Source organism: Gopherus flavomarginatus, chromosome 7 (genome assembly GCF_025201925.1).
Source record: "Gopherus flavomarginatus isolate rGopFla2 chromosome 7, rGopFla2.mat.asm, whole genome shotgun sequence".
Lineage (NCBI taxonomy): Eukaryota > Metazoa > Chordata > Testudines > Testudinidae > Gopherus > Gopherus flavomarginatus.
Window position 1 is genome coordinate 84,892,009 of NC_066623.1, and position 27,627 is coordinate 84,919,635.

Here is a 27,627-nt window from a genome sequence, read left to right on the forward strand (position 1 = left end):
TAGCTAAAAGGTGTGTGTAATTTCCATTCAGAATATACACTGCACTATACAAGGGAGACAACAATAGACACGTTTTTGAAATGCTATGTCTAAGAATATAGACATTGTAAAGATCTTTTTTTTTTAAATCAACCCTAATGTAATCTCCTATTTCAGATCTAAGTAAGACAATGATACCAATTCACTAATTACTTGGACATTTTAAACAGTTTACATTCATCAGGAACTACTGCACTTGGGTTTACATAATTAGGTTAATATAAGCAATGAAACATTTCTCTCTCCCAAATCACATCCAACTGAAGCACATTTAGAGTACTTATATTGCGAAGTGCATTCCATATATGAATAAAAGTAGCCCCTGCAATAGCTATATCAATTATAGAGCTAAGCTGAACCTTTTAAAAAGCTTGCTTTGATTCCTTCACTTCCAACTCATCTCATTAATCATATGGAAAAAGTAAGTACTATGGCCAGTATTCTTACTGAACTACATAGTACACCCTGGATTAATGGGGAAAAAATTATTTTTCTTCATCACTACCACCCCCATATGTCAGATTCTTAAAGCAACAACATGCTTTTGTACTAAGACCTAAAACTTAAATTAACTGTAGTGCAAGCCGCACAAGCAATACTAGCAACAAAGAGCAAATACCCCGACAACCACCTAGTAATTGTTTCACATAACTTAAAAATTAGCAGCCAAGCCTCTGCAGTTTACAAATAGCACGACTGCCCTTTCAAAGGAAGTACTTATTTCTAGTTATCTCTTACCAATTATCCAGTGCCTGCATTGTGATTCAAACATACAAGGGAAGAGGAGACTCCCTGGGAAATTTTGAATTATTTATTAGGCTTAAATTAACTTTTGAACAGCACATAGAATTTAAATGGACACCACCTGCCAGACCTGCCCATGAGAAAGTAAATGGCAGGAGTAGTTGACAAAATAATTTAACATGTATTTAGCTGATAAAATTCCCAACCCGATGCACTATCATGTCAGCCTATTACAGATGATTACATTATTTTAAAAAGCAGGCTTCCAATTTTACGATTTTCAATTTAATTACTAGCTGGGAAATTAAAACAAATGTGGCTTTCACCACCAGCCTCTGCTATGCTGAGACTTGACATGTTCATATTAGATTTTCTTTATTTAATCTGGTTTCTGAAAATCTGTAAAGGCTCCTCCACCAAACCTGGTAATACGCTACTAAGCCCACTGCAGAGCTTCTTAGCTGCTGGAAGCTTTTTTGTTTCCTGGTCAAAAGCTTCACAGACCAAAAGGTAACTGCAATGATCCTGAGCCCCAAACAGTTCAGTCATGTGAGATGCCAAACACCCTGTGGGGGGTGGGAGGGGACGGGATTGAATTCAGTGGAAGTTGAAGACACTCACCACTGTGTAAGAATAGGCCATTGGTTGGAGGATAGGAGGGAGAGCTCCCTGACTGTGGTATTTCAGATATAAAAATACAGAATGTAAAGATCTGGGTTGAGATTTTCAAAGCACTGACTTAGTCACATACCTTCTGTTCAAATTAATGGAAGGTGGGAGGCTACATCTCCTGAACTTTTTAAAAAATCTCAAACTTGAATCCTTCCAAGATTGACTCTCCTATACTACTTTGAAAATCTTAGCCTTACTTGTTCAGTTCTGCAGAATAACGACAGCAGATGTGTTCTGTTCAGAATACTGCATGAGATGGAGGCTGAGATTTCTAGAGGGGCATAAGGGAGTTAGGTGTCCATTGACTTTCAATGGAAGTTGTGCACCTAATTTCCTTAGGCCACTTTGACCACTTGGGAGAATATTTGGCACGTGTAGAGTCTCAACAAAAGGATATTTAATCAAGGTCATGTTTTGTGGGGTTCTGGGCACCTTCAACACCGATTGATGAAAATAGGGGTTGAGGCTGCTCAACATCTCACAGAATCAACCCCTAGAATATCAAATCCTAAGGCATTAACAATGGCCCAGCAGATGATACATTCATCGATTTAAAAAAATATGCAAAATTAAGAAACAGTTAATCTAACCACTAGCTTTTGCCAGTACAAAATAATTTTTCAGATACTCTTGTTATCAGGGCAAAATAAACTTTAAAATATTTTTAAACTGTGAAAAAATACAAGTAAATTTTTATTAAAAAATATATATATATATATTCCTTACTCCATATTTGTTTGTACAGATAGTTTCGTGTTAAAAGGACAAAAGAAAAAATAACAAACACATGAATAAAGGCATACTCAGACTATCAAATTATTTATATAGTGTATTTGGTAGAAGCATCTTTCTGTAAACTGAGTAAAAAGAAGTTAATTATTCAGCTTTCATCTGCTCTCTAACATCAGAAGGCAAAGTTTCAAACAAGGTGTCTTCTACAACCAGGCCAGTCCGCTTCAAAGCCCTACACTCACCAAGTTCAGGTGGGAGAATTTCAAAGTGATTGCCTTTAATATCCAAGTAGGAGAGGAATACTAAATTACCAATTTTAGGTGAAAGGACTGACAAGTTATTTTTCCCAATCTTGAGAGTCTTAAGTTTTTTGCAAAAGTATAATTCATCTGGCACACTCTCCACTTTGTTACAAGTGATGGAAAAATACTGTAAACTTTGCAGCACTCCTATTTCTGGTGGAATAAATCGTATATCATTGTAAGACAAGTCTAAGTATCTGATTTTGTTGCATAGGAATAGGTGGGATGGAAGAACCTCTATTTTGTTGTGACTAAAGAAAAGACGCTCTAGGCTAGTGAGTTTCTTTATATGTTCTGGGATATATGTTATACTGTTGTACCACAGTTTTAGGATTGTAAGTTTTCTCAGATATTGAAAACTAACTATTTCTTCTATTGATTTGAGGTTGTTTTCCTTTAAATCCAATTCCTGGAGACTGAGAAGGCTAAAAACTGCATGAGGTATGCGCTCCAAATCACAGTGAACCAGCTCCAACTCTGTCAAGTTAACCATTTTCTTCAGGTTATTGAGCATCACTAATTTGGTGCCATCGTTATGGATACACATTTTTTGAAGATGGCTTGAAACATCAACTACAGATTGTGGGATTTTGGATACATTGCTTTTAATGTAGAGAATTTTAAGGCTTTTAAGTTCCCGAAAAGACTCAAGCGTAATGTTTTTGGAAATATCATGACTGAGAGAACCAATTAAGTAGAGCTCTTCTAAATTTCTGAGCCCATACATCCATTGTGGAAGCTCCCTGATGTCATCAAACTTGACACTCAAGATCTTCAGATTTTCCTTCAGAAAAGCCAAGGCAGTACTGTGGATCTTCACAGAACACTGGTACAAAGAGAGCTCTTGGAGATTATCCAACTGTGCAATGGTTGCTGGTATCATAACATTATTAATTATTTCAAGTTTTAAAGACTGCAGCTCTGTAATTTCAAAAACGGTGTCTGGAAGTCCAGAAAGCATGAAGAGCTGCAGTTCTAGCCGGTTATATGCATTTGTTTGTAGCCTCTGTCTCAATTTATCCGCAGTCCATTCATTGTTTAAGTTCAGCTGTTTCAGCTTGTTTTCACTGACTTCTGACAGGAACACTGCAAATCTCTTTGAATAAAGAGGGTCGTATTGATCTATCATGTGAAGCATAAAAGCAAAGTCATTCTTAACATCTGGGATATCATCAATTCCGGTCTCTTGCCGAACATATTCAAAAGAATATTCCTTTAGAGAACGATAGAACAACCAATATAAAGTGTAAAGGCATGTTAGTCCATAGATGCTTACAAAGCACAGGTAGCAGAAGGAAAGTTTAGAGAATAGATGCGCCATGGTATGATTACAGGAAAAATTCTTATATCCTGTCATGTCCTGTATGTCAACATTACAGTCTACTGTAAATTGAACTTCTGAAACTAGTGCACTATTGTAAGCAATAATGATAAGGAATTTAATAACTTTAAGTACAGTTTGACGAACATACATAGCATAGAGCAGATCACTTTCTTCAACATGCAGTCGGAATTTCTTCACCTTTTCAAACAATGCTTTTGCCTGTTCTCCTTCTTTTTTATCCAGTGCCCCTGCCGTCCCCTTATCTACAACAAACTTTTCAGGTATTGATTTTAAAGACTGAGTCTTGACCAAAGTGCCTTCTGTGCTAGGTTGGATAGTATTTGACCTGCTTATGTTGTTCTTCCTGTTGTCCTTCTCTTCCGAGTCTTCCCCAGACACTTCAGATAATGCCCTGGTAGTCCAGGGAGAATCAAAACATTTTCCCAGTATGGAAATGAAGTGTTCAATTTTTGAGCTCGATCCAGGGAATTTGAACCAGAAGTTACTACATAGCATGAAGATCAGAGTATGTATAAGGACAAGGTAAGGGAAGTACTTTGCATACCAATGCAGGGCACGTTCATAGCACATTTGGTTTATAAAGCTATACTGCTGAAGGTCTAAATCAGTCTTTAGTCCTTTCATTTCAACAGTGGCAGGAGTAGTGGATGGTTTGGGTGGAGGAAGTGGGGTTGTATTTGAGACTGCATTAGACACATTAGGAATGTGAGCGTGGTTCTGTGAAGGCTGTATTCTTTTTGGAAGGCATATGATCTTGTCTTGCATAACCTGAAACACACAGAAAGATACACTTTCAAATTATGTAGGATAATAGCATCAGCTAAATGTAATTTCTCCTTGACATACTCTATGCTGAGTATTAGTTCAGTGGCTAAGTCCATTATTGTAATTTGTTATGTGTTAATCACACAATTAATATATATGCTAAAAACTAAATTGTCTGACCTATTTAGTTGTTACCATACTTATAAAAATCTTCCACATGTAAACAAACGTATGAAAGAGTAGCTCTGTCTTTGATTTCATGATCATTGCATGAATTCAGCACTAACCAATCAGATTTAAACCCATCACATATACACATAGTCTTATTCTGCCTGAGTGCCCACACTTCCCATTGACTTCAGCAGGAGCTGAGGGAGCATGCCACCTAGCAGGACTGGACCCCACCATCGCTTTTTAACTATCTCCAGCATGGTAACTGCTGAAACTTAGGCCATGTCTACACTTAGCAGTAGCTTGGCGTTGCTACAATCGATGTAGTGGGTGTTGATTTAGCAGGTCTGGTGAAGACATGCTAAATCACTGGGAGGGTGCTCTCCAATCAATTTGTGTACTCATCTCCCCAAGAAGGGTAAAATAAGTTGGCGGGAAAGCATCTTCCCATCTACACAGCGCGGTGTAGACACCGTGGTAAGTTGACCTAAGCTCTGTCGACTTCAATTATGTTATTCACATAAGTTGGGTCAACTTACTGCGATAGTGTAGACAAGGCTTAGAAAGCTCCTTTAGATACACTGAGCCAGATCCTCAACTCGTATAAACTGGTATAAAGCTCCAGTGAAGTCAACAGAGTTACCCCAATCAACATTAATTGAGGATCTGGCCCATTATCTTGAAATTGGGTTTACACATTTGTAATAAACAGGAATGTAAATATTTGTCTGTTTCATTTGAATTGTTTTCACACACTATTTCCCCTGTGGTTTATTCAGGCAAGCAGATAAGCATGCAAGTGACTGAAACTATGCTTCGTTCATGTCAACAAACACTTGGCTGCTGGCCCAAAAAGTGCCCTCCTGAAGTGGAATTTTTGAATTCATATATCACATACATACATATCTTCTGTATGCAGCAGAAGATATTTAAAAAATATAATACAAACAAACCTATAACTTACATCCTGCACAATTTGGGACATTTATCATTGAAATTCTGGAGAAAATTCCCTGCTGGTGATGAGCAGAGCTCCAATGAAGTCTGCCAGTTTATGACAGCAGAGAATTTGTCCCTTTAACTTCACTTCCTAGGGAATGTGAGTTCCATGTCAGAGGTATTCTTGGATCCAGCAGCGTCAGCTGGATCAAATCCTGCTAAGACAATGTGAATCGGTAAGAAAATGGCATAGGGATTAAACAGGAAATGATGAGGCTTATTTCATATCAGTGATAGGAACACAGGGCCAGATTGTGGCATGCTCTATGGGTTTATGCCAGGGGTTCTCAGACTTTTGTACTGGTGACCCCTTTCACACAGGCAACCTCTGATTGTGCCCCCCCATATGCATTAAAAACACTTTTTTATATATTTAACACCATTATAAATGCTGGAGGCAAAGCAGGGTTTGGGGTGGAGGGTGACAGCTCGCGATCCCCCATGTAATAACCTCGTGACCCCGAGGGGTCCCAACCCCTAGTCTGAGAACCCCTGGTTTATGCAGAGGAGAAGCCTCTTCCAAGTCATTATTCCCTGCATAGGCGAGTAGAGCAAAGGCTGTGGGAGGTATACTGCACCAGGTACAAGCCGAGCATAGGGTAAGTCCTAATTGGAATGGGGAAAAACAGGGAGGTAGATTGTGATTTGAAAGGTAGTCCCTGGGTCTGCACAACTGTGCACCGCCTCACACACAAAAATCACAATTTAGGTGCCCCCTCTCCTCCTCCTCTTTTTTTTTCTAATTAAAAAGGGACAGTTAATGTTTGTGTGTCTAAACCTTGATCTACTCTCAAACCTGTTGGAAAGGTCCTTCAAATTTACAGATGTAAAAACAAAAAATATTCATGACCAAATATCTATTTTTTTTTAAACAACAGGTTTTTTTTGTGGAGCCCCTCATACATAGTGATTTCTGCTTCTTGTCAAATTTTGGCTCTGTAGCAACATTTAACTAACCCAGCAGTTAACATGAATTGTTTATGTACCAAGCATCCTCAAAACGTTTTGGCATGGAGGAGGGACAATTATTAATTATGGGTGGTTATGAATAAAATAAGCATATTCATTTCAGCTCTATTCAAAACACAGGGAGAAAAATAAAATCGATGTTTGCCAAATGAAAAAGACAAGAATATATTTTTAAGCCCTTAAGAAAGTTGTAAATAATAGTGAAAAACAAGAATTTAACTCAACGGTCAGGTTTGCTTTGAAAAAGTGTTATAAAAAAAGGCACAAAATCTCCTCACGCTCCTTTGCCATGACTAAGGATTATTAAAAAACAATTGGGCCAATTCCTCAGCTGATGCAAACCAACATCGTTCCACTGACTTCTGATTTTCAGCAGCTAAGGGTCTGGCCCTTAATATTTTACTCATCTGTTCACACAACTTACTCATCTGGACCAGCAGATTTTGGCATTGCTGGTTGTGACTACAGCGAAAACAAAACTTGACAATGTTCTTCTAAAGAAGGCTCTGTCTGGCATTTTTTGAACACCCCGACAACATGCTTTTAAGTTATACTTTGTTTAATTTACCTGTAATGTACATCCAAATACACCAATCATCAGCATGGCTACTGAGAGATAGTCCGTAAACACATCCCACCATGGCTTCAGTACTCTGAATGCCGGCTGCTGTTCAGAGAACTGACGAAATTCAGTAACAGGAATCATGTTTCTGAAAGACAGTCAAGAAAAGCTAGTGTTTAGTCATTTTATGCTATCCTCCTCCATTTCATATGACTCATGGAAAAAGATATTTGACTCACTGGGGGGGTGAAGGGGAATGCTATTTTGACCTTTTACAATCATTAGGCATTCTGTGCTTCATGTCCTGCCCTCCCAGTTCCTTGGACCTAAAAATGGGCAAAATAGTCACCTCACAAGGGTTGCTGGATTCTTCATTCATAGCTATAATGTGTTTGGAGCTCCTTGGAAAGAAGGCACTCTAAGCATGAGTTACATTAACATATTGTCATCTTAAATCCTTCAGATTTCACACACTGTCAATGAAACCACTATAACTGAAGCATTACTTCACAAAACCATATTAAAAATCAGAGTTATTTATCAGGCAATGTCTGTATCCATAATTTGCACTGATGCCCAGTTTGTTGCAGTAATGTTGATAGTATATGGCTCTCTTTATTACTCTCCAGCCAGGACAGTCCCTTCTGATATCTGTGTGCTTATCTCATAAAAACTCAGCAGAGAAACCAGGGGAAAGTGCTTCTTCAAAAGAGGAAGAGCTGGTGTGAGTGACTAATAGGACAAACCTTCTCTTCACTCTTTTTTCTTTTAGAAAACAGTGGAAAAATCCATCCCTTTAAATTATATGACCAGCACTTATCAGTGGAGCGCTGTACTTTAGGTATCCTTTACCTGACAGCATCGCAGTGCCCATAAGTGTCACACAGAGGAAAGACTCGAGCAAGAGCTAAAGCATGACATAAATTGGCTTTTCTGCAGTTCCAGAAGTTGTACTATTTTATGGCCATTGCTAGGAAGATTCCTTCCTTCCTTTTCTTTATTTCCAGCACAAATCTAAATAATTTTGGAATGCTATTACATCAGATTTTATTTTAAAATTGTTATTTTTCTATCAAACAATCATAGACAGATACATTATTTAAAGAATATATAAATACAATTTAAATATATTAGATGCCATTTAGTGATCCCTTTTGAAGCTTTACTATTTACATGGTTGTCAGCTCAGTCATTGGAAGCTGGTATTTTGCGGACAACAGAAGTACCGCCAGCTCCAAACATTCAAAAATCCCACATATCATGAGACTGGCTTCAAAATCATTTTTTGTTTTGTTCTGATAACAACTTGGGGGGGGCAGGGGTTGATTATTTTGTGGGGTGTTTTTTGTTTTGGGGGAAGGGAGGTGTTGTGTCTTCTGGCATCAGATCCTGTAGAGTTTCATGTTTTCAAGCTTTTCTCCACAACTGTGAGAGGTAGAAATTTTTTTTGTAAACCAAAGTTGAGATTCTCACAGTCTTATGACTCCAGAAGGAAAGCTTAAAGAAAAGCGCCTGATGTCATGAGAGCTGGCAACACACAGCAAGAAGTGCACTGAGTGTAGGAGTAGATGGGATGAGAAATCATTCTGCACTGAAATCTGTGGGAAGTCCGGGTAAATCTGAATTCTGGTTTCTCTATGTATTTGTAAGTAGTTTTGTTTTATCATAACTGTGTTTGATTACTTTATAGGTAGGTAATTGATGAGGAATTTAGATGAAGACATATGCCACCACAAGGAAATGCTCCTAGGATCTCCTTCCCTTCTCCTCCAGTATCCTGGATAATGAGCACATGAAATGTCAGAACTGCTCAAGAGCACATGACCACGTCACTGTCTAGTCGGTGGTCCACAGACGATGAGGGAGAACTTGCATGAGTAAAGTCTCTCATGCCCTCTATCACAGGGCCATCTGTGGAGAAGGATGATCTGAGTCTACCTAAGTGACAATACTAGAACAGTCTGAAAATTTTCAGATGCAATGTTTTTCTGTCAGAAAATGTCATATTGAAGCATTCCATGGGAAACATTAACATTTGGGCTTTTTGTTCTGATTTGGAACAAAAATTTGGAATGTTAGAATTTCCCACAGAATGGATTTTTTTGTCCAAACCAGCTCTAGATAATACTTAGCCCCATTATGGTTTCACAGTAGAAACTTTATAGATGGGTTACTTTAAAAATAGAAACAGACCAGCTGATCTTTTTAAATCAAGATCTACAGCACCTGAAAATTAGTAACCATTCTTTCAGACTAGAGAACCTCACCAGGGAAGAAAAGCGCTCAGAAAAGTATTGATATGAACTGGAAAAAAACGACTATTAAAAAAACTTTTCAGGGGTGAGTCAATCTAGTGTTCAGTTTTGTTGTGACAACTATATCAGAATGCTATTTAAAGGCACTGTTCAGCATTCTTTACCCAATATATGGTCCCAATGGTGGATATGAATGAACTAATGACAGTATACAATGAATACAAGGAACAGGACTTGAATTGTATGTCCTTTGTCCATAGGGTGGGGACTTTCTATGCTTGATCCTTCTTTTGCAATATTTTGCAAACATGGATATTTGCAAGATTCAGATGGAGACCGGTCACAAAGGTATGGAACATTTGAGCCATTTTCTATCATTCTCTCAAGAAACTCAATCATTTCTCCCTCTAATGCAGGCTACCTTTGTGGTACTAGAAGTCACAGAAGAGGCCTATAAGAAATTCAAAGGAAGGTATCTGTATTCTGTATTTTACAATGCTGCTGGATTGAATGATTGCACCATAAGTGGATACATATAACTACCACTTCTTTTACAACAGTAGCTTGCTTTTACACATTACGCTTCTAGCCCTGTTACCATGCAGACTCCTTCGAATTCCATAAGCAGAGGATTCCAGAGCTTCAGAAAAACAGATTGCGTGTTTATCTTTTTCAAAGAATTGCTAAATAACTCCTCCAGGACTCCTCCTGCACAAGGACTCTGACCCTAAAGAAGTGTTACATTCAAACCGTATTTTATTCATAGATTCATTTCCAATCAGATGCGACAAGGACTTTGCAAACGGAAATGGTTCAGATTCAATCTATATTCTGCTGACTATTTTAAACAAGTCAAAACAGAGATAGTTTAAAACCAATGCCACATTTCAGGAAAAAGATCAACACATTAACTACTGGAGTTTCTCTTATGTTATTATTAAAAGGAATTGCAATATTAAAGATGAATTTAAACATTGTGGGTTAGAATTTCAGCTGGTATAAATTTGTACTGCTCCACTGACTTCAATTCAGTTGCATCCAGTTACTATTTACAGGCACAATACCCAATAGTTTAGGCATAAGCTTTGACCTATATTAAATGTTGTCATAATCTGGTTGGAGAGTCTCTGAATTCTCTTAATTTTCTTAATTAAAATCATCACTCTCATTCTCTTTTCTCTCACTTCCCCTACCCCACCTTGCTCTCCAGAAACTTAAAACAGAAAGGGAGGTATGAGCTAGACTATCTGGCATTCTGCTGCTGCAGAGAATTAAAACAAGAAGCCTAAGTTAAACTCTGTTCTGAGAACCAGCCAATGGTGGTCTACAAACAAGGAGGGACAAGCAACACAAAACAAGCTGTATTAATTTGTAAAAAATTCAAAATAAAATTTAGGGTTTGCCAGATGGAAAACTGGTGGGAGGGGGTCAATAGGGAAACATATTTTTAATATTTCTAGGGAGGTACTTCAAACAATGGAAAATAAAGGAAATTGAAAACTGATTCCATGAATACGAGGCAATGAGAGGAGATGTGAAAATACAGGCATGCAGAAGAATTTTGGGGAACCCTGAAATTCAACAGCAAAAGAATAGCACAGGGGTCGCAATCTTTCAGAAGTGGTGTGCCGAGTCTACACTTATTCACTTTAACTTAAGGTTTCGCATGTCAGTAATACATTTTAATGTTTTTTAGAAGGCCTCTCCCTATAAGTCTATAGTATGTAACTAAACTATTGTCGTATGTAAAGTAAACAAGGTTTTCAAAACGTTTAAGAAGTTTCATTTAAAATTAAATTAAAATGCTGATCTTATGCCGCTGGCCCACTCAGCCCGCTGCTGGCCTGGGGTTCCATTCACCTAGTTCAACAGTGGACTGAGTGGGGTCCTAGCTGGCAGGAGGCCGGCAGCTGGGACCCCAGACCGGCAGTGGGCTCAGTGGGACCAGCGTCCGGGACCCCAGACAACCAGTGGGCTGAGTGGCTCAGCCCGCTGCCGGTCTGGGGTTCTGTCCACCGGCTCCTGCCAGCTGAGGTCCCGGCTGCTGGCCCCACTTAGCCTGCTGTCGGTCTGGGGTCCCAGCCCTGCCCACATAGAGTGGGTATCTACCTTCTCCCTGGTTCAAGCCCATTCTCTTCCTCTGTCTCTGCACTGAGCTGAGGGTAGGGGTGCACTGAGCACAGGGCTGGGGCTGAAGGAACAGGCTGGGGACTGGGGTGCAGGGTCTGGCCAGGAGCTAGAATGAGGGAGGGGGCTTAGGGTTGGGGCAGGAGGTTTGGGTGTGGCGCACCTACCTAAGACAGCTCAAGGTGGGTGTGGGAATGTGGGGGGATGCAAGAGTCAGGGCATGGGGTGTGGGGGTACAGGAGTCAGAACAGGGGCTGGAGGTGTGTGAGGGAGTGCAGGAGTCAGGGTGTGGGATGGCTAAGTATAGGGTGTGGGGGTGCAGAAGTCAGGGCTGGGGTTGGGGGGTGCAAGGGTCAGGGCAGAGGGCTGTGTGTGTGTGAGATGGGGTGCAAGGGTCAGGGCAGAGGGTTGGGGGTGTGTGTGTGGAGGGTGCAGGGGTCAGGGCAGAGGGCTGAGTGTGTGGAGGGGTCCTTCATCCAGGCCAGCTGTGGGCGCTGAGTGGGACCGGTGGCGGGACCCCGGCTGGCAAGGGGCCAGCAGCAGGAACCCCAGAGCAGTGGCGGACTGAGCGTCTCAGCCTGCCCCCGCTCTGGGATTTCGGCCGGCGGCTCCTACCAGCCAGGGTCTCAGCCCGCTGCCAGCCTGGGGTTCCTTCACCCAGGCCGGTAGCAGGTGCTGAGTGGGACTGGAGGCAGGACCGTGGCTGGCAAGGGGCCAGCAGCGGGAACCCCAGAGTTGTGGTGGGCTGAGCGGCTCAGCCCGCCGCAGCGTGCCATCAAAAATCAGCTCGTGTGCCACCTTTGGCACACATGCCGTAGGCTGCCAACGCTTGGAATAGCACATGGAAAAGAAGAGGCCAGTGTGGTCTTCTGAAGGAATATGAAGACAAACAAACAAACAGGCATGTGCTGGAAATGGAGATGTGGGGAAGAAGCAAACAAAAGCATTGAGGGCCACATTCTCAGCTGGTATAAATGGGCACAGCATCTTTGACTTCAGTGGAATTTCACCCGTTTACATCAACTGAGAACTTGGCCCACAGAGTCAGTTAATGCTTTCAGGAGCAGATAAGAGCAACAAAAAGCAGACCAAGTCAATGCAACCTAAAGGAGTTAAGGAGAATAAATAGATGAGGGTGGGAAAGAAGGGAATTGGAAACAAATTAGTCTCATTAATAAATGAGAGAAATTAAATCAAATGATGATTCTAAAATGGCTGCGCCATTGCACTAATCTGCCTGTTTGCAATTGGCCTTCATCAAATTAAATAAAGAAAAGTGGTATAGACAGTTAGGAAGTAATGAAGGTTCTTGCCAATGCAGCTGAAGAGAATATATTTTATAGATCAGGAGATCCAGATGACGTGCATTTCAGGATATGAAGGAAATTAAATAATTCAATTCCTGAACCACTGACAGATCACAGGAATACGTGCAGGGTGCAGCTGGGGAGGGGTGATAACAGCAGCGCAGGTTTTTCCATTCACCAACTATCCCCTTGTGGAGCGGATATCCTCAGGCCCATGACAGAGAGGTAGGTTAGTAGTCTGTAAGAGCTTTACTATATTTTTTCTCCAGTGTGTCTTTGTCAAGTGTCTTGAAAAATATACCTCTACCCTGATATAACACAACCCGATATAACTCGGGTTTGCATATAACACAGTAAAGCTCTGACATGCTGCTCTGAGCAGCGTGTTAAGGATGCTGGATGAGGCCGGGGACGAGGGGTTTAATAAGGAGCAGAGGGTCTCGGGGGCAGTCAGGGGCTTCCCCCCATCACAGGGTCTGGAGGGGGCAGGAGCTGTGGGAGAGTACTTTTGGGGGCCCCACAGTCCCCGAGTGGCCCAGGGGATTAGCGGGGGGCCGAGAGCAACCTGCTCTGCTTCCCTCCCCTCGCCCCAGCCGTGTCACTCGGGGGAGGGGGCTTGGGGTAAGGGATTCCCCCCCTCCCCCCGCACTCACCAGTAGCAGCAGAAGCGGAGCAGCCCAGCCCCACCCCACTCCACTCCACCAGCTCCAAGCCACAGCACTCCACTTCCCGCCGCAGGTGAGTACAGGGGGCGTCCTTTCCTCAACTTCCCCGCACTCACTGGCGGTGGGACGCGGAGCAGCCCAGCCCCAGCCAGCTCCACTCCACCAGCTCCCAGCCATGGCGCTCCGCTTCCCGCTGGGCAGGTGAGTGCAGGACTTTTCCCCAGTAACAGGGCTGGGGCCGGGGTAAGGAAAGTGAAGTGGGCTCCGCATCGCTCCACTTCCCACCGCAGGTGAGTGTGTGTGGGGGTATCCTTTCCCCAACCTCCCCACACTCATTGACGGCGGGAAGCAGAGCGCCATGACTGGGAGCTGGTGGAGTGCAGCGGACTGGGGCCGTGCTGCTCTGCTTCCCACCGCTGTCAGTGAGTGCCTGTCAGGGGGTGGAGGGGGGGGTGGCTAGGGATCGGAGCAGTCAGGGGACAGGGGGGTTGGGTAGGGGGTGAGAACCAGGGATGATTAGGGAGGGGGTCTCTGGAGGCGGCAGTCAGAGAACAAGGCATAGGGGGCAAAGCAAGTTTGATATAATGCGGTCTCACCTATAACTCGATGAGATTTTTTGTCTCCTGAGGACTGCGTTTTATCGGGGTAGAGGTGTACTTTATAATTAAAAACAACACATACAAATGCATCTAAAATACAGTCCTGAATTAAAAAGTTGCAGCCAAGAATGAACTGGATAGTGTCCCTTTATTTTATCTATTGCAAGTTCTCTGGGATACGGAGCATGTCTTTGTAGATGTCTGTATGGACACTTAACATATTTTCTTCATGGAACACCCAAAAATAACAAAAAGTTGACACCAAGATGGCTGCTTGTATAGAGTTGCTTTTCCCAGGTTCTTTAAGTGCCAAACAAATGTGTTGTGCACAGGTGACATGTAGGAGATGGAAGGATGGAGTTCTCCTTCCCTGTACCAGCAGGTGGATCAACCACTCTGGGAGAATAACTGCAGTCTCCAGGATGTGGCAGAGGCTACCGACTGCTCTGCGCTCCCTAAATGGGAGACTTCAATCAGGGGGTTGGTATCATTTGTTGACCCTCTGGCAGGCCCCATCAGTCCCAGCCACCTTCCATGCCATCCCCATATCCTCACTGAACAATGTCCCAAGACTGGATCTCCATACCCAACTTCACTACATCTTGTCCGCTACACACAGCATAAAATGGAAGCTCCACTGATTTTTGTTTCTTACATGACCACCCACAGGGGAACAAGATTTGCCACTCCAAGAATAATGAGTCTGCCAACCTGCAGAGTTTTTCACTACAGGTCGAGCCCTTGTCTATTTTTATTCTTCCTGTGGAAGAAGATAATCAATTGTGTTACAACACAAGGAGGCAATCATTATTTATTGTGTGTGTTACAGTCAGGGCCTCATTGTGTTGGATGCAAACATTTAACAAAACAGTTCCTGCCCCCAGGAGCTCACTGATGCAACAGGGAGTGAAGAACACAATGGAGGAGGAGAAGAGGGAAGATGAAGATGACAGCAACAGGGAGACAGAGTTGCAGGTATAATTAACTAAGTATAGCTTGGAGGCTTGAAAGGTGTGGGATTTCTTAAAATAACCAGCTAGGAGATATAAAATTATTCATTAGCTAGCAATACATTTCTCGGTCATGACGCTGCATCAGTATAGGATACGGAATGAATGCCATCACCTCTTGAGGGTGTGTCACAAGACTATGGACTTAATTTCGCTCCTCTGAAATCAGTGGGAATTTTTCCATTGACTTAGAGGGGCATAAGGGCTCCAGCTGAAGGTAGAACAGCAGCAGAGCTGGGAGTGGAAGGTTTGTGCATTAAGACCATTCTGTGATTTTGGGACAGATGGTAACCATGGGGGATTCACACTATTTCAAGCCAGGAGATCCACCGATGGCAGAAAGTGCTGGGCTAGGCAAAAGTAGGTCTCTGTGCTGGCTTAAATATACTGTTTGTGTTAGTATGAATTATGAAGTGTCTTTTGGGAAAACTGCTGCAAGTAGGTCTCTGGGCTGGTTCCCATACACAAATTATGGAACATTCATCTTCATTAAAACGGCAGAGAGCAATGCATATTTAACATACAGGCTGTGGCAATTATAAGCAGCAATGAACCTGTGGCCTGGTAGCTGGGGGCTGACAAAGTCCTTGTATTGGATGAGTGCTGGTTACACCCGTGTATTACTTCACATAAAACAGTACACGGCACACTCCTGAAGTTGGAGCACTTTGTCACAGACTGTAAACATTTGTTACTCTGAGTAATATTTCAGTGCCACTGTCAAGGGGTACTGTAATGTCTTTGGCGAGGCACCATGTTAAGGAAACAAGCTAAACTGTTTAATGACAGAGGGCCCAATTCTGCAGTTCTGAGCAGATAAATCTTCCCAGTAATTTTTTTTGTCTGCACAGAGACTACAAGATTCAGCTCTTTGGCCAGCTAGAGTGGATAAGACTAAATTATGGCCACAGTTCTGCAGCCAGATCCGCATGGGCGTGCCTGGGGTGCTGGTTAGACAAAAGTCACTGCACCCATGTGGAGCGCCACTGATTACAGCCAAGTTTTCCTAGACTGAACTGCAGCAGAATAAGCAGGGCTGGCGCTACCATTTATTGAGGTTGTCCAACACTTCCCATTTTAAGACCTTGTTTCAGTTTGTCATAACTTTTCTGAACTGTTTGGCCTGAAATTTTGCATGCGGAGTGTCTGTCTCAGTCTGAAATAGTTGCTGTTTTTTTATAGAAGAAAAAATGTAGCCAATATGATTTCACCATTTCTGAAAACAAGGTTGGGGAAAAATACATTTTTCTCATATTAAAAAGTTCGAGACTTTTTCTTTGAAAGGCTTTGAAGCGGGGACTTGAAATTTGGTAGGACCTGGTGTTTGTGTCAGGGATGAACCTTTTGCTGTCCATGCAAAAATCTGCCAAATTTGGCCAAGTTATAAACCTTTGAAAAAAATGCAGTACAAACATGCTCAGTGGAGACTTCTTTGATTTAGTAGCTAGAAATAACAGAAGATTCCACCCTCACTGAGCATGCTTGAGCCTCTCACCGCTTCTAGTGCTGACCAGACTGTGAATGCACCATGCCCACAGAGTGACTGAACATGCTCCATCCCCTCACATCTCCTGTGTGGGACTGGACAGTGCGCATGTGCCATTGCTGCAGAGTTACTGAGTATGCCCCAACCCCAAGCTATAGGGGCTCAGAAGGAATTTCTCTGTCATTGGTGCTCCCAGCTACTCCAGGCTGGGCACTGTAACTGACAGTAGGGAGCCGTCCTCTCCTGTGCTCTCAATGAACCCCAGCCCCTGCTGGCACCCAGTCAATATTTTGGAGGATGCCATGGGATTTGAATGTAGAGGGAACAAAGGACAGACCAGGGGAGGGAAAGGAATAAATTGGGACAAGGAGTCTGATAAGCATGGAACTGGAGGAAAAAAAACTGGGAGTTAGAGGTAGGAGACTGGTAGTGGTTGGGCGAGCAAAAAATAGTACATGATCACATAATTGATGAGTCTATCATTATTCATATGCACAAAAGGGATGAATTAAGGATGCGCAGGCAACCTTAGTTCTGGCATTTCCTAACATTTGAGTGCTTGACTTTATCATCTTAACAATGTTCTATTTTGGCAATCATGTTATATACATTTGAGTCGTGCCCAGCACAGTGGCTACCTAATCCTGACTGGCGTCTCTGGTTGGTCCTCTTATACCACACAAATAACATGCGTAAATAGATAAAACTTTACTACTAACTTTTTCTTATCTTTTAGGCATTTGAAGGGAACAATACATCTAAGAATGAATCATCCTCCCCTATTAAGCTTTGCAGCCACAACTATTTTCAGGAGACTGGAAAAACTACAATGAATACAGATCATTTGTAAAGCTCTTGCACTTTTTCCCAGCTCTTCTCTTTTTGGTGAGCTAAATTTAGTTCTGTTAATCATAACTAAGAATTTCACAGTAAAAACATCAATATTCGGGAGCAAGGAATACAAACAAGTGTTGCTACTGCTCAGTAATAAACTCAATTTTAAAGAACTGGAAAGACTGTAAAAATACATTTTTAAAGATCCATTTATGTCAGGGGCAAACTTTTTGGCTTGAGGGCTACATTGGGGTTGCAAAACTGTAAGGAGGGCCAGATATGGAACGCTGTGCCTCTCCAAATAGCCCAGCCCCTGCCCCTATCCACCTCCCCCTGCCCCCAACCCCTGACACATCCAACACCCCCCTGCTCCTTGTCCCCTAACCGCCCCCCTCTTGGGACCCCACTTCCTATTCAACCCCTCCTGCTCCCTGTCCCCTGACTGCCCCGACCCTATCCATACCCCCGCCCCCTGACAGGCCTCCCAGGACTCCCATGCCTATCCAACCCCCCCCCCACCGTCCTGTCCCCGACCATCCCCCCCAACCTCCACCCCATCCAACCACTCCCCTGCTACCTATCTCCTGGCTGCCCCCTGGGACCTCCTGCCCCTTATCCAACCCCCCCTGCTCCCCACCCCCTTACCATGCCACTCAGAGCAGCAGAAGCTCATAGTCATGCTGCCCGGCTGGAGCCAGCCACGCCGCCCGCGCTGACCGGTAGGAGCGGCAGGCCAGAGCGCTGGTGGCACGGCAAGCTGAGGCTGCAGAGGGACGGGTGACAGAAGAGGAGGGGCCCGGGGCTAACCTCCCCGGTCGGAAGCTCAAGACCGGGCAGGACAGTCCCATGGGTGGTAGTTTGCCCACTTCTGATTTATGTCCTCAAAAGCAGTCATTTTTAGGTCTACATGTTTACTGTGTTCTAGAAACATTTTAAAACAAAATATTTGAAATTCATTTTCTTGGTAGATGGGGCTGATCAACAAATATGGCCTAATGAGTGAGACAATGGAGTAAGAGTCAGGAGTCCGAGCCCCAGCTCTGTCACTAGCTCATTGCATGATCTCAGGAAAGCCACTTCATCACTCTAGGTCTCAGTTTCCCGATCTGTAAAATGGGCACAATAAGGCTTACTACCTTTGTAAAGTGTGACAGGATGTGTGGATGAACAGTACTGTATCAGTGCTATATATTATTTTCTCTAGTTCTCTGGAAAGAATCCAGTATGAGCTGGTAGTGACTGAAAGTTTTCCTCTAATGGCTTTGTGAAATTAAGCTCATTTGATATCACAAAGAACAAAAATCCTCCATATCATAATTAGTACTAGTTGGCCTTCTGTGGAGGGACAATATTGCATTGTTCTGTAGAATGGATTATTCTCTCACCTTGAAACATGACCCTGCAGGTCAGGGTTCAGATAAAAAATCGCGCCTGATCCTACCATCTTTACATGGACAATGTTCATCATTGATTTTAATGGGAGTTTTCCTTAGATAAGGGCTGCAGGATGAAGCTTATACACTGTTCCCTGGGCTATGCCTGTCCAGTGCAGAAACAGGACTTTTGTCTCCATGACTATAATTCAGCACATTTCCGCACATACAGCATTTAAAAAGAGCCTCCATCACTTTCCAGTAAAACCCTGAGTTCTAGGATCCCAGTTTCTAGGCTCCCCAGGGCAACAACTGGGGCCAAGACTTTTATATGCGACTAGTGATTTTGTGGCACTTGAGACATTTTAAAGGGTGGCAGATTTTCAGGACGTGATGAACACTCACCTGAAAATCGTAGCTCTACTGAAATCATGGAGAGTTTTGCTATCACCTTCAGTGGAACCAGGATTTCACCTCAGGTGTCTCCAGCTAGGAACCCACATTCACTAGTCACTTTTGAAAATCATGCCCTGTGTTATTCTGCAGACACATGGCACTATGTGCAGATGTTGGAAAACAATTATAGCCACGACACATACGAAATACAGAGGAGGAAGTGCAAGAAATGTTTCTTGTTCTATTTTAAGTGTTTGTGACATCATCAACTGCTGCAGAAGAAACTCAGAGAACTTCAAGACTCAGATGAAATCAGTTTCTCTTTGACTTCTATGCTGTGTTTTAACATGTATGTAGCAGCAATTTTAGCTTACATACAAGTGTATCTATTGCTGCTGAGTTAGTAGCCCAAAAATATTCTTGCTGGGTTTTTTAATACATAAAAACCATAATACCTTTTCATGTGAGTAGCAAACATTTGCATGCTCAACTGCTCTCTCAACTTTATTGGATTATGGAAACACACGTAGGGCTGGACCATGCACCTCAAAACCTCACTGAGATCAATGAGAGTTGTGCATGCACAAGTTATGTAGGACTGAGGAAAGATTACTATTTCTCTAAATATGTTCAATTAAAATCCCCAATTTTTCTGTCCAAAAAAGAGACTGCTTCAAAAGGCATATACAGCATTATGCAGTTTTGGGAATAATACTCTTATCTTAACAGGGTTAACATATCTTTCAAGCTTAGAGCTCTGCTCACAGAGCAGCAAAATGCTCTTTACATGATAAAAAAACCCAACTATTAGATCAAACTCAAACATTGAGTAAGAAGAAATTATTCAAAGTGATATTTTAAGACATCCTAAAATTTGACAGACTGATTCAGAGAAGCAAAAGTTTTGCCAGGTTCTTCGGAAATTCTTATTTAACATATTCAGATAGCACACACAGAGGAATAATCCTCAATTTTAGAGGATACAAACATTGTAAAAAATAGTACAATTAATTGATTAGAAATATGTAGGGGCCATAGCTTAATACAAATATTCATTATCCATAAATCTGAAGGTGCATAAACAAATTTTACTGATGTAATTAAACATTAAAATCAACCATGACCAGGTAAGGAAACATAAAATATCTAAAGAGATCCATTCTGAGTCTCAAGCAGTTCTATCATCTGAAATGTTAAAGACCACACTGTAGTGGAGCCAAAGCAAATTAGAGAAGTGTCTGCTTGCATGATTTATGCCTTTTTCATATAAAGGATCTTTTCTTCTATCCCTTGCATGTGGTACAAGGGGACTTTTTAAAGTTTGCAGTATTCTTATAAAACATTAATCCCAATACACCTGGATAAACAGATAGATATTTTCAGCCCGAAATGTATATCACACATTTTTCTCCTTAGTGTAAAAAGCTTCCCACTACAGACCACATATGTAGGACAGATCAATAATAGAAGCATAGCCCATTTTATACTTATGGTATCATTTCTGACTGGGCAATAGGAAAGGCAGTTCTAAAATTTGGAAGTTGTATAGTCTACACCAGCGGTGGCCAACCTGAGCCTGAGAAGCAAGAATTTACCAACGTACATTGCCAAAGAGCCACAGTAATACATCAGCTCTCCCCGCTGCCCCCAGCGCCTCCCGCCCACTGGCACAACCCCGTTGATCAGCACCTCCTGATCAGTTGTTTCCTGGCATTCAGGAAGCTGGGGGGTGGAGAGGGGGAGGAGCGAGAGCACAGCAGGCTCAAGGGACAGGGTGGGAAGGGTGGAGTGGGGGCAAGGCCTGTGGTAGAGCCAGGGGTTGAGCAGTGAGCACCCCCCCAGCACATTGGAAAGTTGGCACCTGTAGCTCCAAGAGCCCGAGTTGGTGCCTATACAAGGTGCCACATATTAACTTCTGAAGAGCTGCATATGGCTCTGGAGCCACAGGTTGGCCACCCCGGTCTACACACATTAATTAAAAAAATAGGAATGCTGTTTTTTAGGCACTCGGTCCAGATAATCTCCTTATTTCAAAGTCCTGTTCTGAATTAATAGAAAAAGAAATGTTAACAGCTACTGTATATTGATAACTACCAACATTAAAGTGGATTCTTACAGGTCATAAAGCTCAAAGGTTTGAATGATCCAGAAAAATAGATCTGAGTCTGAACTCTTTATAGGACTCTTTCAGCTCATCGGGCCTGGTCTACGCTTACAATTTAGGTCGACGTAGCTACAGTGCTCAGGACGTGAAAAATCCACCTAGCCCCCACTGTAGCCCGAGCTAGGTCGACAGAAGATGAATGCTTTTATCAATCTAGCTACCACAGCTTGGGGGCATGATGCTTCTACAGTGACGGAAAAGCTCCTTCCATTGCTGTGGGCTGCATTTGCATTACAGAGTTATACCCACATAGCTATGGCATCATAGTTATGCCACTATAATCCCCATGTCTATAGACTTGTTTGTCCTCAGTGTTCAGCCATGCCCTTCTGAGGACAGATTAGAGTTTTCTTAACCAAAAAAAGTCTTTTGTTATACCACAAAACACAGAAAGGTAACTCCTAGTGGTCAAGCTTAAATTTTGCAAGATAAAAGCTTTAGTTGTCTGGAATTCTGATCATGATAACAGCAGGTGTAGTAGGTTTCACAAAAAGGTGTTTAAAATGTGTTTCCTCTGTTCCATTTTCAAGTGTGCATGAGAAGTATTTATCAACAGTTCTATGGCACAATGCAAGAGGAGGGTGCCATTCATCAAAAAGTCATCAAGATTGACTGATCAATTAGAGGACTTGCCTAACAACTGTGTCTCTTCAGCTGACAAACAGAAGTTACATTTCTTACAGTTCAATATCTACTTTTTTGTTATTGCATTTCAACATGAAACATGGACACTCCAGTGTGACATACCTGGTATGATACAAGGGGCAGCACTTGACTCTTGGTTTGCTGCATTTAGCAGTTATGTTCAGCAGCATGCACGTGGTCAGTCCAGATCAGATGCTAGATCTCCAAATGGACTTGGGGTATGTCTACATGGAAACACTATAGTGGTGCATAGTCACTTTACAGTAATATAAGGTTCTCTTCCGTTGCTGTAGTAAATCTACCTCCCCGAGAGGTGGTGACTAGGTTGATGGAAGAATTCTTTGGTCGACCTAGTAATTTCTACGTTGGGGCTTAGGTCAGCTTAATTATATTGCACAGGGCATGACATTTTTCACAGCTGAGTGATGTAGTTAAGCCAACCTAACTTTGTAGTGTAGACGAGCCCTTAGGCATCGCAATGCCTAACTTTTAGGTGACTTGCCACCAGTGGAATCCACAACCCCAGTGTAGGCATACAGGCTCCCTATAGAATGCATGGGGAGAGATAGGCACTTAAGATTAGGATTCACAAAAACCAACACACTGAATAGGAGAGCCACCTCAGCTAACCAGAGGAAATGCCAAGGAGAGAGATGTGGACTAAGTGCCCATGCTCCAAAGGAGTGAGGTGCCTAAATCTGGGCTAGATTTAGGTGCCTATCTATGCCTGGGATTTTCAGCTGTGTGCCCTCTCCTGGAGTTAGCCATCTAAGCTGTGGTTTGCAAGAAACAGAGGAGGAGGTGCTGATGTCTTCCCTTATAAGTTTTAGCCCAATGAGATGTGGGAGACCCAGGTTCAAGTCCCCTCCTCCACCTGATGTGGCGAAGGGATCTGAACTTAGGTCTCTCCCATCAGAAGAGAACCCTAACCATTGGGCCCTGGGATATTCTGGGGAGACCACTCTCTGTGGCCCCTGTTTAAGTTGTTCTACTGTGTATAAATAATTAAATATGAACAGAGCCAAAGAGTGTGAGAATGACTCTACAACCCGGTGATTAAGGCACTCACCTGGGAGGCGAGAGACCCAGGTTCAGTCCCTCTGCTCCACTGCAAATTTAATTACCACCTACTCCTTCACAAGCCATTTTGTGTGAGGTTAGGTTTGCTCTGAGAATGCCGCCCAGATCAGGCCCCTCAGGCAAGATAGGCAGAGGAACGCCTTGTTTGAGGATGTGGTTTGGCACTTTTATATAAGAATATAGCAGAGAGAAACCAATTCAGAGTGTCTACTGGACAAGTTTAAAGAAGCTTCCTTTGGCAGAGAACAGCAGTGGTAACAGTGCCTGGCCTACCTGGGAGTGAATGATCCCACTAATGGAGTTATGTCTGAAGGTACAGCAAGTACAAACTGCATGCTCAGAGCCCAAAAGAGTGAAGCAAGCAAGCCTTGTATTTTGTCATTTTTAGGGGAGAAAAAATCTGATAAATCCACATCATCAACGGTATTCAGAGCCATTCACTGTGCCATGAGTTTCCAAATAGTGTTATGTCACAAGATCAAGACAGAGAGGTTAAGGATAAACTGCAGAGAGAAGCTTTCAGTGCACCAAATGTGTAGAGTTAAATGCTGGTTGAAAAGTTTCCGTGGAATCTTTTTGAGATGGAAAATGGTTTCTCAACTACACTGAAATGTTCATGAAAAAAAAATCTCTTTCCATGGACAATTTTGGGGGTTTCTTAGAAAAACTGAAAACCAAACATTTTTCAGAAAGTGAAAAACGTTTGGTTTTCAGGTTTAAGAAACCCCCAAAAAGTTAAAAAAAAAAATTTTGAACAAAAAAAAATCAGGTTCATCAAAATTTTTAGCAGAGAAAGAAAAGAGAAAGAAACAAACCCTCTCCAGACCAGCTCTAGAATTAAATACAACACAGCTCTTACGATTGTGAATTGCTCCGACGAATTACCTCTTTCATTTCCCTTCACATTCAGAGGTGTTTGGTTGGGAAGCATATTTCTTCCAGTTAAGGAAGGCCAAGTTTCGCTGCCTCTGAAGTAAAGCAGTGTTGTTCTAAGGTCACTGCTCAAAGAAAGGCAAGGTTCTGCATCTCCAGCAGTCGTGACACTTTCTGACCCATGTGATCACAAGACAGTATAATGCTACCTATTGACCATCCAGCCACCTGAGTTTTGTTTAACTTTCTCACATCTCCACCCAACATACACATTTACTACAAAAATATATCCACTAATATGGGCATTTATTTTGAAAAGTGATGAGGGATTTTGGATGCCTCCATTGTTGAGAGCCCAGCTTGATGTACACTAAAGGGGCCTGATTTCCAGAAAGTGCTGAGCACACAACTAAGTACCTTTGCGATAAAACTCAGAAGGATTCTTCTGATTACCTCTACTGGGAGCCAGGATGCACTGGTCACAAATACTGTGTGTACAGAGTAATCAGATTTTTAGGGTTGGGAACCAAAAGTTTACATTTGAAACTAGTTCACAAGACAAAACTAAATAATACCATAAAAACTAAAACTGCATATGAGCTGTCCAGTGGCTACCTTTAAACACTCAGATATTGAAGGAGAACAAAGCAAAAACTTCAGCAAACTTTAACAGAATCAGAGTGAGACTGGAAAAGGAAATGATTCAGGACACCACAGGTGCTCAGTACAAGGCCTTTATGCTTCAGTGGCGACAATTATGTTTACACATAAGCAAGTTGCCATTAGTTTAAAAATCATAATAAGGCCAAATTCTGTGACATGCTCAGCATCCTCCATACCTCTTTAAGGTCCAACCCTGCACCACAGGAGTGAAAGGGAGTTTTCAGTAGATGCAGACCATTAAGTGGGAATGAGGAGTGCTGGACTTTTAACTACAAGGATTAAGCCCAAAAATGAAATTAAAATACATAGATTTTTAATTGAGTTTTATTACATTTGAATAGCACACATTTTCTCTTTAGCTTTGTTTGCAGTTTCCACCCCCAACTGTTTACATCTATTTTTTTTAAAAAGAGCTTCTCTCTTTCTTAGCATACTCCATAGTATCCTCAAAACCTAAGTGATCTATACAAGCAAAGGTTTACATATATTTCTAATGATGCTATTCCAAATGTTATGTTTGATATCTAACGTAAATTTCATAAGAGAATACAAAACAAATCTATAATCTGTTTGTGACAAAAATGATTATAAGGTATATTTGGCAGATTTTCATAAGCTCATTTTGCTTGGTCAACTCTGTCTGGTTAACTGGATAAATTACATTTCATTTACAATGAACAAAACCATCCATCACATTATAGCACAGCAAAGCTATTTTAAACTGATCTCGAAATCAGGGTCATTTTAATTTTTGACAAAAATCAGAGCCATGCGTTCGTGAGCCTTTAACTATATTTTCCTCTTCAGTCATCCCTTTCCATTATGCTGGGGCCTTATTGCTAATTACCAAACCACACACATAACAAATAAGAGCTAGAAATACAATAGCCTCACAACAGGAGCTAGAAATACACATTTTGAAATTTCTAATATAAAATATTCTACTAGTCTGAGTTCAGACTATCTGAAGCGCTAATCAAATCCATCACTTATACACCCCTTTTCAGAGACTCCTGATCAGCTTGGAGCACATAAAAAGGACCGGAATAATCCTTGTTTACAGGATTTCTGTTCATGTCTCTGTAAAGTGACATACGGAAAGCACTGTGGATGGCTTGCATATTCAAGGCTTTCCGTTATTTGTCCCCCCGACAAATATAAAAAAAAACTGGTTAACTCAACTAATCCATATGAATCGCGACTATTTTATCTTTCAGCTACTGAGACTTCTTTTACCTGAATTCTTCGCAAACCAGAAGAAGGGGAACAAGAAAACATGTCACTTACACTAGAAGCTGCTGCTGTTTTCCTTTGCTGTATCGCTACTCCTCAGGGCTGCTTCTACCATGGTAACTCAAGCCTATTGTTTCTAAACAGAAAACCAAATGTCCAGAATTGCTACAGGTTTCAGCGCTGGGAGTTCCTCTGTTGTCATCTACACTGGCTTTATGTTGATGGCAACCCTAAAACGTACCGTATCAGCAGAAGAAATTCTGAGGTTCCAGATAAAGTTCTGCTCTCGCAGTGCTACAGAAGACACCCGGGGGTGGGGGCGGTGTGTGGAGATGGACTGTGCACAATGAAATATCGAAACGTTCTCGGTTTAAAGCAGCTCTTTAGTGATGGGTGCAGGGGGGGGGGGGGAGAGGAGAGTCCCCTGCACTCACCGACTTCCTGGGCTCTTTAGCTGGGGGAAAAACACAGGCGACCCCTCCCCTGGCTGCTGGCGGAGCCCAGCTCGGCGCGGCTGCCCAACAGAGCAGCCCTGACGGCATCGGAAATGCAGCTGCCTGCGCCGGTTAGCGAACGGCAGGATGGGCAGGTCCCCAACCTCCCACCTCCCGGGAGAGAACGAGCGAGTCCAGGGCTCCTCTGCCGTCCGGGCCAGCGGGGGAAAAGGCCTCCGGGCTCCTCTGGATGCTTCCCAGACCCCCGGCAGCCCCACCTCGACGGCGCCAGCCCTGCCCGCTTCCAGGGCTGCTTCCCCAGCGCCCGGAGCCCGCGGCCGGCACCTTCCCCGGGGCAGTCCCGGGAGGCTGTGGGCGAGGTCTGGCAGGCGGGCGGGGGGCGCGGGCCCGGGGCCAGATGCAGCCGCCGCACAGCGCTGGGCGGAGGATGCCGGGCTCCGCGTAACGGAGCGGGCTCTCCGCGGGCACCGGGCGGGGCTGAGATCCCGCCCGCCAGCCCGGCCGGGGCAGCAAGCGGCGCCTACCTGGGGGGATGCGGCGGCGGCGGCGGGCTGGGGCGCGGGGGTGGCGGCGCTCGTGGCTCCCGGCGGCGGCAGCGCGGCGGGCTGGTGCTTCCCCGCTCCACGCTGGGCGCCGCCGAGGCCGCCGCCCCCGGCCCTCCTCCAGCCCCTCCTACCGCCGCCGCCGCCGCTGCTCCTGCTGTCCTGGCTGCAGACGCTAGGGGCTCGCCGCAGGAAGCGGGGCTCGTCCCCCCTGGGGCCAGACATCCGGCTGCAGCCTGGCGGGCGGCGGGGCCGCATAGCTGGGCCAGGGAGGGGCAGCTGTTCCCGCCCCCGCCTCCATCCTAGGTGGTGAGAAGTAACACGCCTGAGGGGACCCAACCCAGCCAGGCTTCAGGGTTCCACATATGCCTGGAGGTTTCATCACGTGACATCATCTTCAATCAAGGATTAACCTTGAATTCCTTGGAGACTCCCGGAGGGCTGGCAGCCCTAGGGCCAGGGCTCAGCTCAGTCATCAGGAGGATCCCCAGGAATCGCCCCCACAAGTGCGTCCAGTACAGCCCAGCAGCAGCCTTGGCCCCTAGTAGCAAGGAGCGAGGAAGAGAGCCAAGCCTTGGTCACCCATCGCTGCCCTGTCACAGTGCCCCAAAGTGAGCGTG

The 27,627-nt window shown here is 43.5% G+C and overlaps 1 protein-coding gene across 2 annotated transcripts; it reads right to left on the bottom strand.

The window, feature by feature from the left end:
• Nucleotides 1-2,150: 2,150 nt before the first annotated feature.
• Nucleotides 2,151-27,042, bottom strand: LRRC8C (leucine rich repeat containing 8 VRAC subunit C). Of its 2 annotated transcripts, XM_050962146.1 has the most exons (4): nt 26,990-27,042; nt 26,065-26,146; nt 7,307-7,448; nt 2,151-4,602 (listed from the first exon to the last, which is right to left on the bottom strand). In XM_050962146.1, exons 3-4 carry the CDS (start codon nt 7,442-7,444, stop codon nt 2,332-2,334), a joined length of 2,409 nt encoding a protein of 802 aa, XP_050818103.1. In that variant the 5' UTR covers nt 7,445-7,448; nt 26,065-26,146; nt 26,990-27,042; the 3' UTR covers nt 2,151-2,331. The 2 variants fall into 2 exon arrangements, with proteins under 2 accessions (XP_050818103.1, XP_050818104.1); XM_050962147.1 differs by lacking the exon at nt 26,065-26,146 and having other exon boundaries at nt 26,990-27,037.
• Nucleotides 27,043-27,627: the final 585 nt, after the last annotated feature.

Coding starts and splice junctions, on each gene's coding strand:
- LRRC8C (XM_050962146.1), bottom strand. CDS start 7,444: ATGATTCCTGTTACTGAATTTCGTCAGTTCTCTGAACAGCAGCCGGCA. Junction 4,603..7,306: donor TATTTGGATGTACATTACAG/GTAAATTAAACA, acceptor TGTGTGTTTCAG/GTTATGCAAGACAAGATCAT.